General features: G+C 37.6%; 1 protein-coding gene across 1 annotated transcript in view; it reads left to right on the top strand.

Moving 5' to 3' along the window:
* The window catches only part of TTC29 (tetratricopeptide repeat domain 29), a 205,896-nt gene extending 197,888 nt beyond the window's left edge, over positions 1-8,008 (top strand). The window contains exons 11-12 of the mRNA XM_079154284.1: positions 6,952-7,018; positions 7,304-8,008. Of these exons, the coding sequence (XP_079010410.1) occupies positions 6,952-7,018; positions 7,304-7,346 (110 nt within the window). The 3' untranslated portion in view covers positions 7,347-8,008. The remainder of the gene's footprint in view (positions 1-6,951; positions 7,019-7,303) is intronic.
* Positions 8,009-12,822: the final 4,814 nt, after the last annotated feature.

Genomic DNA, 12,822 nt, shown 5'->3' with positions numbered 1-12,822 from the left:
TGTGAATGTGATATCTCAATCCAGGTCTACGTCCTTTCTACTTAGGATAATGGTACTTCAGGAAAAAAGAACCTATAGTTTTGAGTAAGAATATACTTCTAATCCTCACATAAATTTGAACAAGTTTCAGATATTAACCTAGCCATTGGAAAGGGAACTGCCATATGCTAGATCCTGTAATATGAGAGGCACAAGTCATTTTTTGATACTTGAAATATTCTACCAAAACCTGAAAGATGCCTCCTGCCTTAAAAGTTTTCATCTTGATTACTACACTCATCAGATAAAAAATTACTACATCATGATTTTGGAGCACAAACAGAACAGATTAACTTGGTGTTGCTTTGTTGGTAACAACAAATAGTGGGAAAATACTACCAAGAAAATTAAAATTTTTTATAGAATGGGAGTAACTATAATTCCAGGCTTTGGTTCATGAAATTTTAATAAAACTATATGATGAGAACAGTCATGAATGAAAAACTAATATTACAAACATGAAAGAAAGAAAAGGGGGGTGTTGGGGCTGTAGCTTAGTGGCAGAGCACTTGCCTAGCATGTGTGAGGCACTGGATTCGATTCTCAGCAACACATGTAAATAAATGAATAAAAGAAAGGTCCACCAACAACTAAAAAAATATTTTAAAAAAAGGAAATGGGAAGGAGAAAAGGAAAGAAGAAAGAATGGGAGGGAGAGAGGGGTATCTGGAGGGAAGGAGGAAGGGACAGAAAAAAGAGAAGGTAAAAAGAAATATCAAATCACATGCTAACGTCAAATATGTTGACACTTAAACTACACTTCATGTGACTGAATTTTTGCTGGAAGATAGCATTTCTACTTTGTAATTATTATGTGCTATTTGCTCACACAAGTGCACACACACACACACACACACACACACACGAGCACTTCTCCTGCCTTCCCTTCTCTGTGTCCCAGGAGATGGACGTCGTACTGCATCACAGCCTCAGTTGCTTCCCATCTAGGTTTGGGTTACCCCAAGGAAATCCTCATATCAGTGCTCAGGAAGGTGGAAAGTTAGGATATTATTCCTCTGCCCCTCACTTCAGTTTAATTCTGATAACTGTGACACTCTACAATTGCCACTTTAAATTCTACTGGATAATTCCTTTTCTGAACTTTCATCTCTCACTCAGGATCCAGTAGCACCATCCTCTCCCTCTTACCCATGAGCACCAGGCATGATAATGGCATGGCATCCCCCTACGGCTAGTCCCTGGGTGTCTCCACATCCCTTATTAGTTCCTGAGCCCTGCCTTCATCTCTTAATCGTCCTTTCATTAAAGTCTCTTCAAACTCCCAGTTGAACGTGCCATCTGTTTCCTTCTGACTGACCCTCACTCCTCCATTGTGAGTATCAAGTGGGGTGGCTGAAAGCAAGCAAGTACAAGAAATATTAGGAAACTTCCACTTGATGAAAAGTTCAGTTGATTAGAGAGCAGTGCTAATGAGACCAAAATTAGTGCCTGGCTGGGTTCCAGGATCACAGCCTGTATCCCTGACCAGTCATTTCATTCACCAGCAGTTACCAGGAAGATCATGCCAAAGAGTACACACAAGTCTATGCCAATCCATCACCATTTCTGAGAGCATAATCCAAGGACTAGTTGTTCAACTGAGATAACCTCAAAAAAACCCCTTGTTCTAAAGCGACAGCAATTCCAATGAAAAACATTGTAAATAATAAAGCCAAACTCATCAATATCTCTTTCAAAGATAAATCTTCATTTCATTACTTCTTTGTGGTTAATTCATAATAAAACAGGTTAAAAATCAGGCTTATTAAATATGTCTGATATTGGTAACCGATCTCAAGGTTTCCAGATATATGTCTAACTCATTAAAATTCCTCAACTGTGATCAGATGGGTGAAGCTCTACAACTACAGTCTAAAAAATAAACAGTTAAATTTTTATTTATTATTGGACATGATTTTCTGATTATCAAATGTGACACCTGTTTTGTCAAAACAGGACCCTGTTCTCTTCAGTAATTATGACCTTGAAAAACTCTACTGAAATTAGGACATTGTAGGTGTACAGTTGTACTAGTATGAATATACTGTCTTCATTCCACTGTGTTACTTTTATATGACTTAACTATACAGTGGGCAAGAGAGAGACTTCTGTTCTTTTTTTCAGAAATCAGTTTGAGACTTTTTTAGAAGTACTATTTCTACTAGAATTGAATCTGTGACTTTAAGTAAAATGGCACTGAAATACAAAAGCAAAAAACCCTCTCATCATCGATAATGGCATAATGCTAAGATCACCCATAAGATGTGAGCATTCTCACACACAGTATTTATTCTTAATCAGCTTCATAAAAAATAATATGATTTTTATTTTTTAGCAAAATCTTTTTGAGTCATTTTGATAAGGTCAACAGAAAGCACAGTCTTTTAACATTAGGTGATCAACTTTTTGACAATGGCGAGACCAGCATATTTAATGGAATAACAGCCTGCAGGGTCCAGCTAAATATGATATACGCATGTAATCAACCTCCATGATGACTATTCAAAAGTAATCCCTTTAGCTCTGAACTGCAACGTATATTTCAACAAGGCAAAAACCATATGAAGAAATTCTCTGCAGACCACACTGATACAATACAGCCTTCATATCCTGCTCTCTGTGTTCATGGCTTATAGTGAGTTTTAAATTTAAGGTAATGACTACTGTATATTCATGTGAGCATACAACAATACTTTTGATTTGTTGTGGAAAGGTTGAATCCATTACCAGGGGTCTAGTCTATAAACTCTGACACAACCTTTATGTATGAGTTATTATTTACCCTTTTCTAGAATAAGGCCACTAAAAATGTTTTGCATGACAAAATTATAAAACTTCATTCACCTTTCCACTCACCAAACTACCAGGGAGTATCTCTTCCATTTCAATTCATACTCTCCTACAGATAACATTTTAAAAATTTCATTAACATGTAATATTGCACCAAATGAAAATTACCTTCCATTGTTTTCAAATAAAGGGATGAGATAGTAGGATTGCTATGATTCAGCATGGCCAGCTTATCTACTGCAGTATGTGGGGATGCCATAAGAGAGGGTATAAATGAGATCCTTTTGTTGCCCACTTGAAAGAATTTACCATTCAAGAATGTCTTCACTTTTAACAATAGAGAAGTGCCCATTTCTATTGAAATGGTGGACAGTATAAGCAAATATCATACTTCGACTTTGTATTGGTTTTTATTAGCCTCTCTCATTTGGGTCTCAGCCTTCTCGCTTCCTTGAAATTTCATAAACTGAACATCTCAAATCATACCCTAAGTCAGATCCACAGCAGTAAAACTAAATTAGGAATCTAAAAGAGTGCTTTTGCAAAGATGGAACCAAGAGTCAACATCCATCAGTCCTCACCTTATTGCAATTATTGTTTAAATGACAGTCAGACTCCTTATTTTCAAATTGGAAGAATGTTGACTTTCAAATCTCAGGAGTTTTCTTTTCCTGCAAACAAATGCATATATCAGAAAATCTGAAAGAAAAATTTAAACATGTAAATTAACCATTGCTAAATTTTTCTATCATGGACAACCCATAACTGTTTTTATTACATTAGAAGGGGTGGCCCAAGGGGAAGAGAAAGATAGTAGTGTATATAACTATTATTCTCAGAGACTCTACTTGGGAAGTACTCTGCAATAAAAATCACCTTTCTCAGCATCTGGAAGACAATTATTTGAGACCAACCAGACATAATTTCAAACTTAGAATATCCAAGAAAGACTTAAGAGACACTGTTACATCCTGCCAAGCCAGATGGAGTGCCGAGTTCAAAATATTAAGTACTATAAAATGGGCATTATGTAAGATGGTTCTTTATATTGTGATGCAAGGGGAAATATTAATCTGAAAAGTTCAAGCTAGTTCTTTATCTAAAAGAATGATAGAACATATTGGACAATATGAAGGGTAAGCTCCTATTACAGAGAGCCCCCAAGTGATAATAGCTTAAGAATATGGAAGTATTTCTCCCATAATCCTGAAGTGAATATTCTACATGTGTGAGATAGCCTCATAGTCATGGAGGGTAGGGGTCTGTTATTGCTCTACCATCCCTAGAGCAGGGTTTCTCAACCTTATCAAAATGGGTTGGACCTTCCTTTGTTATCAAGGACTCCATTATCACATGCACTGTTGGATATTGAGAAATGTCCCTGACCATTAGATACCACAGCACTTTTCTCTACTAGTTTTAACAATAAAAAATGTCCCCAGACATTGCCCCATTTTTTTAGGGGGATGCAAAATCACCCTCAGTTGAGAACCACTGCCTTAAGGTGCTGTCTTTGTCTGCATGGTAGAAGCTGAATGATAGAGAAATAGTTCTACATCCAAGATAGAGGAAAAGGGGAAGTTCAAGGAGGATGGAATGCAATGTCTAATGCTGGACCCAGGTGCAGTTCATTTCACTGTGTCCACACCCATGGGTGAGAACTCATTCACATGGCCTTGATTAACTATTTATTTGCTGATGGAAAAGATATACAAGGGAGCAAAAAAGCACCTTTCAAGTAGGAAGTAGAAGGAATTACTGGAGCCATGCTTTGTGTGGACAAGAGGGGATGAGATGTAGTGAAAGAAGTAAGGACATGACCTCAGATGAAAACCTGGTAACTGGAGAGTATGCAAAACAGAAGCAGGCCTGGGAGTAGCACTTGTCACAGAACTTGTAAAACTTTTTTCCTACCATCTTTTATTTCCTTAATGAAACAGGAAAACAAATCATTGTCTGAGAATAAAGATGCAGATGGAGAGCTGGAGATTTCAGAAAATAGTTAAACAATCATCTAAGGGAGTAGAAGAATAAATGAACAGGGATATTCAATAGGATGATTGCAAGTATGAAGAGCCCACCTAATGTTTGTGCCCATGAAGTTAAAGTGAGGTTTCTCTTCCTGGTTGCATATTTGCTCCAGCCACATGAATCCGTAGGTGCAGGAAAGGAACAAGCAGACAATTGGATTTAACTAGGTTATAGGTTGGTCAAGTGAGCATTACAAAACGAGAAAAAGGTAAATAAGTCAAAGTATATGCAAGGGAGTGACCATGAAGTTTAAATTGTATGAAGGGAGAGAAGATGTCACAATTTGGAGGAACAATGAAAAGTTGATAGGATTGGCAGTCCCAATAAGATAAAAGGGTTACTGGGGTTGGGGTTCCAAAGAGAGTGATCTAGAGAGATAAAAGATGGAAGCTATGTAGTTGATGCAGGAAACCAAGATTCCATTTACTGCTAATGACAAGGTCTAAGTGTGACGAGGGGAATTAAGGGCCGAAGTAGCATGACGCATAAGAGCTCAAAGACTAGGAGTGGAAGGAATTGAGAACCAAGGTGGAATACTCCACATGCACATTGAAATTACTAAATTAAGAAAGTAGTTAGTAAAGTGACAATAAGCCAGTGATAAAGTCAACTGAGAATTATTCCAATTGTAGATAGATCACAATTAGCGTAAGTGGTTGATTTTATGATCTGATGACGTGTTTTAGAACAGGAAAAGGATGGGGCAAATATAAGGATATCTGCCCATCTCCAGGTCAGTAGCAAGAAGACAGAAAAACAAAAGCAAAAAGTATATCTGGGCTGGTAGTATTTTTGGAGAAGTGTCAAATTTCTGTTAGATAAGGAAAGTAAATGGATATTTGGAAAACAGAGATGATATGGAGTATGTTGCTGATAATAGACCAAATATTTCAGTTCCTATATTACAAAAAGAATATAGGAAATAAGGGGGTACCTGAAAACTGGGGCATCATGAGCAGGGGTTGAGTATCTTATTAGATTAGTTTCTGTGGTTTCAAGTAAAGAGCAAAAGAGCAGATGCCAAAGTTAAGAAACAAATTAACAAGTCATATAAATATGACACATATACACATATATACATACACATATATAGGCTTGACTTCATTATTTGTGTACTTTATATTGCTCTCTAAACTTATAGTTCTTCTGAGTATTATTTTATCAAGTATCTTATCCCCAAAAGATAGACTTTTCAGTTTCAAGGTGACCAGTCCATTTGCTACTTTATTATATCACCAGAATTCTGTGGGAAGTGAGCAAATAGTTCACCTTGTAGAGTGGTTGCCTAGCATGTGCAGGGACCCAGGGTCGAATCCCCACCAACTCGGGGAGGGGGGTAAGAATTCTGTGGGTTAAGAATTCAGGCCTGGCTTGGTTGGGTGTTGACTGACTAAGTGGTGCTCAACTGACAGGTGGGCTGTTTCAAATGGTCCAAGACTGGTTGGCTCGCAGACTGGAGCCATGGTTGGGATGGCTGGAAGGCTCGGCTCAGCTGGGACTCTACTTAAGCATCCTTACATGCCACTCCAGCTTGGCAGTCTCAGAGTAGGAGGACTTCTTCCATGGTGTCTTGCTTCCTCCAGTTGCAAGCATTCTAAGACAACCAGCTGTAGGCTGTCTGGCCTAGACTTGGGAGTCATGTTCATGGTGGCTTCCTCCATATTCTATTGACTACAAAAGCCCTGAGGGTAATCCAAGTTCAAAAGGAAACAGGGCTGGGGAGATAGCTCAGTCGGTAGAGTGCTTGCCTTGCAAGCACAAGGCCCTGGGTTCAATCCCCAGCACCGCAAAAAAAAAAAAAAAAAAAAAAAAGTTCAAGAGGAAAGATGATATTCTGCTTGTTGGGGGATTGACAAAGTCATACTGTAGAGGAACCTGTGGAATGAGAGGTACTGTTGGGTACTGTTGTGTCATCTTTGGACAACACAATCTGCCCTGATGGTCCATGCACACTCATCACACAGGCAATAACAATTGTTACCCCATAAAGGGATAGCAAAATATCTTCCATTCCCAGATTCAACCTCACAAATTCTCTAAACTGCATTCATGATAAACCATGAAATTTATGGGTTTTTTTTCTTTCTTTAGGAGTGTCTAGAGGATCCGCAACAGAAAACATGGCTCAAAACTCAGAACATTTGGAAGAACTCACCAGGTACAACAAACTGATAAAAGATTTCTATCAAGTACCCACTTTGTGCAAGATAATAAGTATAATCTTATTTTCTAGTCACAAGAAGAATAGCTGCATCTGGCACTTATAAGCTAATACTGAAACACTGCTTTTAAAAAAAATCACACGTTCACTTTTAAATATTATGTAATTTAAGCATTTTTAATCTTTACATCTGAAAATTATAAAAAACAAAATATCTTTCAAAGTGTTTTTTTGCTTTCTATCCTGATATAAAAGTTAATTTAATAATTTATTTTATTTCAGATCTCCAGATAATCAAAAAAAAGAAACTGAAAGCAGCATTTGACTCAACATCAAAGCAGGAAGAAATTTATCATGTCACTTGAGACTTCATTCCTATAGTAGGAACATGTTACAAATAATATAGAGTTAAATGAAACTGACTACAACTATGTTTTTATTGGATTTTTGTGTTACAGTACTACAAATTTAGCCTAAAACATCTAAATCCTTGAAAATGAAATATATCCTAAATGCTTAGAAAGATCAACTATTATCCATAACATAAACTGTAAAAATTGCAGTTAATCGTGTTACCCATTACTCCACAGGAAATAGTGATATAATAGAATCAAAATGTAATTGTTTCTGATGAGAAAATAATTGCAAGCTTAAGGAAATCTTTCACACTGAATAAATGCAAGATAATATTTACTAAAATTCCAGGGAAACTTTCCAAAATAGTTAAACAGATTATACAAGAAAGATGATTATGTTGAAAAGTAATGTTCAGTTTGCTATATAAAAGTATATTTTATACTTTTAGCTGGCAGTACATAACCTGACTTATCCATGTTAATTTTAAAAATTCAAGAAAATCCTCAATCTTAGGACCCTTCTGTAATGTGTCTTTCAAATGAAAAGACATGACTGAAATTGTTGTTTGTATAACTTCTAGAGACCTGCAGGTCCATGAATGTAGTACATTACCAAGAATAAAGATGTTTATTCCCATTTAACTTGGTCAGTGTGCATGTGATTCTGGTTCCATTTTGTTGTGGTTTGGATGAGAGGTGTCCTCCAAAAGTTTATGTGTGAGAAAATGCGAGAAAGTTTAGAGGGGAAATAATTGGATTATGAGAGCCTTAACCCAATCAGGAAATTAATCCCCCTAATGAGATCAACTGGAAACTGAAGGGTAGGGTGTGCCTAGAGAGGTGGGGCATTGGGAGTGTGGCTTTGGGAAATATATTTTGTATCTGGCACGTGAAATCTCTCTCTCTCTCTCTCTCTCTCTCTCTCTCTCTCTCTCTCTCTCTCTTTCTCTCTCTCTCTTTCTCTCTCTCTCTCTCTCTCTTTCTCTCTCTCTCTCTCTCTCTCTCTCTCTCTCTCTCTCTCTCTCTCTCTCTCTCTCTCTCTCCCCCTCCCTCCCACCTCTTTCCGATCATCATATGAGCCACTTCTCTCCACCCCACTCTTCCACTATGATGTTCAGCCTCACCTCCAGCCCCAAGGAATGGAGCCAGATTTCTGTGGACTGAGACCTCTAAAACCATGAGCCCCTAAATAAACTTTTCCTCCCTAAATTGCTCTTGTCAAGTCTTCTAGACGCAGCAGTGAAAAAGCTGACTAAACACATTTGGTGCTTCATGATTGAAGGGTTGAGAGTAACCCTGGGATACTGCAGCATGCAGAACTGGTCTGCTTTCCACATAGCAGTGAATAAAGCAGCAGTACTTACCCAGAGAGTGATTCAGTACAGCCCTGCAATGAATATGATTCAGTGTGAACACCCAATAACTGCAGGGAAGTCATATGCAAAAGTGTTTTCAAATGGTATTTATTCAACCAGCAGAACCAATTTCCACAGCACCCTGATTCCTGAATTTTCCTTGATAGTACTCAAGATCCCATGGGTTGTTTTGCCCTAAAATTAAAGTGTGTTTCTCTCTTTAAACCAATCCCAGATGTCTGGCTTCAGGAAGACATAGATTACAAAATATTGCAACAGAGATCTTAAGGAAGGAAGAGACAGGTGGTTAAAGGAGGTGTCTGAGAGTACACCTTCTACAGTGATCATCAGGTCTATCTTTTTCCAGAAATATCCTAGTTTAGCTAGAAACAGTTTGCTAAAAGTGGGTGAGTGCTATGGTTTGTGTTACAGTTTGGATATGAGGTGTCCCTCAAAAGCTCACAGGAGGCAATGCAAAAAGGTTCAGAGAAGAAATGATTGGGTTACAAAAGCCTTAACCCAATCAGTGAATTAATCACCTGATGGGATTAACTGAGTGGTAACTGAAGGCAGGTAGGGTGTGGTTGGAGGAGGTGGGTCATTGGAGGCATGGGTTTGGGGTATATATCTTGAATCTGGCAAGTGGAGTCTCACTCTCTGCTTTTTGATCATCATGTGAGCTGCTTCCCTCTGCACACTCCTCTGCAGTGATGTTCAGCCTCACCTTGAGCCCTGAGGAATGGACTCTGCTGTCTATGGATAGAGACCTCTGAAACTTTGAGCCCCCTCCCCCAAATAAATTTTTCCTCTTCTAAAGTTGTACTGGTCCCATCTTTTAGTCGCAGAGGTGAAAAAGCTGACCAAAACAGATGTCTATAGTACAAGGATGAATTTGGGAATCCATTCCTTACCTTCTTGTGGCTTATAGTTCTCAGAATCAATGTTCAATGTGTAGGCAATATCCTGAGATAAGGAGGAACTGGCCAGACCAGACCAGGCTCAGTTATGTGACATTTTATTTCAGCAAAATCCAGGGCAGACTGAGATTTCAGAATTCCTCATCTACAATGAGAAATGAGGCTTTTGCAGAATTGGGACATTTCCACCCTGGAAAGTTTTCTTGAACATTGGGAGATTGACTCTCTGTGAATCCTAGACTTCTCTGTCCCTTGTTCCCTATCTATGAATAACAAAGTGACTTTGTTTAATTTATGTGGTTATTCTGACTCTCCAGACTCATGCAAGTGGAATGATACCTGTGTGCTATTAGTAAGATGTTTAGAGTCCTCACCTAGGATTGATACCAATGCACAGTGAACTTGCTTCACAATGTCCAATGTATATTGTTGAAATAAAGTGGAGAAAGCAATGATATAGAAGACATCTTCAAAAGTTTACCAACCAAGAAAAGTCCAGTTGAGTTCTACAAGACCTTCAAAGAAGAATTAACATCAAAACTCCTCAAATTATTCTATGAAATAGAAAAGGAGGGAACCCTTCCAAACTCATTCTATGAGTAGAGAACCATCCTGATACCAAAACCAGACAAAGACATATCAAGGAAAGAGAACTTCAGACCAATAGCCCTGATGAACATACATGCAAAATTCTCAATAAAATTCTGATAAATTGCATAAAAAACATATTGAAAAGATAGTGCACCATGATCAAATAGAGTTCATACCAGAGATGCAAAGTTGATTAAATATATGGTAATCAATAAACATAATCATCACATAATTGATCTAAATACAAGAATTATACGATCATTTCAATAGATGCAGAAAAAGCATTTGACAAAATACAGCATCCCATAAATCAACACCCATAAATCAAACATGTTCCTATACATGAGTGACGAATCTTCTGAATGAGAAATTAGGAAAACTACCCCATTCACGAGAGCCTCAAAAACAAAATATTTGGGACTCAATCTAACAAAAGAGGTGAAAGATCTCTACACTGAAAACTACAGAACACTAAAGAAAGAAATTAAAGACCTTAGAAGGTAGAAAGATATCCCATTTCTCTTGGATAGGCAGAATCAATATTGTCAGAATGCCCATACTACCAAAAGCATTATACAGATTTAATGCAATTCCTATTAAAATCTCAATGACATTCTTCATAGAACTAGAAAAACCATCATGAAATTCATTTGGAAAAATAAGAGACCCAGAATAGCCAAAGCAATCCTTAGCAAGAGTGAAGCAGGAGGCATCACAGTAACAAAGTAACAAAAGCCAAAGTAACAGAGCCATGGTAACAAAAATAGCATGGTATTGGTACCAAAACAGACTTGTAGACCAATGGTACAGAACAGAAGACAAATCCACAGAAATATAGTTAACTCATACTAGACCAAGGCAACAAAAACATTCACTGGAGAAATACAGCCTCTTCAACAAATGGTACTGAGAAACCTGGAAATCCATACGTAGCAAAATGAAATTAGACCCCATCTCTCACCCTGCACCACACTCAAAGTGGATCAAAGAATTAGGCACTAGAACAGACACCCTACAACTAATAGAAGAAAAAGTAGACCCAAATCTTCACCATGTCAGCCTAGAACCTGACTTCCTTAATAAGACTCCCAAAGCACAAGAAGTAAAATCAAAAATCAATAAATGGAATGGATTAAAACTAAAAAGCTTCTTCTCAGCAAAACAAATTTAAAAAAAAAATCCATAATGTGAAGAGAGCCTACAGATTGGGGGAAAATCTTTATCACAGGCATCTCAGATCATTAAACTCCAGGATATATAAGGAACTCAAAAATCTTAACACCAAAAAAACAAATAACCCAATCAATAAATGGGTTAAGGAACTGAACACACACTTCACAAAAGAAGATAATACAATTGATCAATAAATATATGAAAAATGTTCAACATCTCTAGTAATTAGAGAAATACAAATCAAAACTACTGTAAGATTTAATCTCACTCCTGTCAGAATGGCAATTATCATGAATACAAGCAACAGTAAATGTTGGCAAGGATGTGGGGGAAAAGTTCACTCATACATTGCTGGTGGGAATATAAATTGGTGCAACCACTATGGAATGCAGTGTGGAGATTCCTCAGAAAACTTGGAATGGAACCACCCTTTGATCCAGCTATCACACTCATTGCTTTATACCCAAAAGACTTACAATCAGCATTCTGCAGTGACAGGGCCACATCAATGTTTATAGCAGCTCAACTCATAGTTCATAGCTAAACTATGGAACCAACCTAGGTGCCCTTCAACAGATGAATAGATAAAGAAACTGTGGTATATATACACATGGACTATTACTCAGTCTTTTTTTTTTAATTTATTTTTATTGTAAACAAATGGGATACATGTTGTTTCTGTTTATACATGGAGTAACAGCATACCATTTGCATATTCATAAATTTACATAATGATGTTTGATTCATTCCATTATTTTTTCCTTCCCCCTCACCCCTCCCACCTCTCTTTTCCCTCTATACAGTCCCTCCTTCCTCCATTCTTGTCCCACTCCAACCCCCCATTAAGTGTCATCATCCGCTTATCAGTGAGATCATTCCTCTTTTGGATTTTTGAGATTGGCTTATCTCACTTAACATGATATTCTCCAATTTCATCCATTTGCCTGCAAATGCCATAATTTTATTATTCTTTATAGCTGAGTAATATTCCATTGTATTTATATACCACAGTTTCTTTATCCATTCATCAATTGACAGGCATCTAGGTTGGTTCCATAGTCTGGCTATTGTGAATTGAGCTGCTATGAACATTGATGTGGCTGAATCTCTGTAGTGTGCTGATTTTAAGTCCTTTGGGTATAGGCCAAGGAGTGGGATAGCTGGGTCAAATGGTAGGTCCATTCCAAGTTTTCTAAGGAATCTCCACACTGCTTTCCAGAGTGGCTGCACTAATTTGCAGTCCCACCAGCAATGTATGAGTGTACCTTTTTCCCCACATCCTCTCCAACACCTATTTTTGCTTGTGTTCTTGATAATCGCCATTCTAATTGGGGTGAGATGGAATCTTAGTGTAGTTTTGATTTGCATTTCTCTTATTACTAAAGATGTTGAACATTTTTTCATATATC

This window comes from Sciurus vulgaris (assembly GCF_902686455.1).
Source record: "Sciurus vulgaris genome assembly, chromosome: 9".
Classification (NCBI taxonomy): Eukaryota; Metazoa; Chordata; class Mammalia; order Rodentia; family Sciuridae; genus Sciurus; species Sciurus vulgaris.
This window is presented reverse-complemented; position numbering and strand designations above follow the sequence as displayed.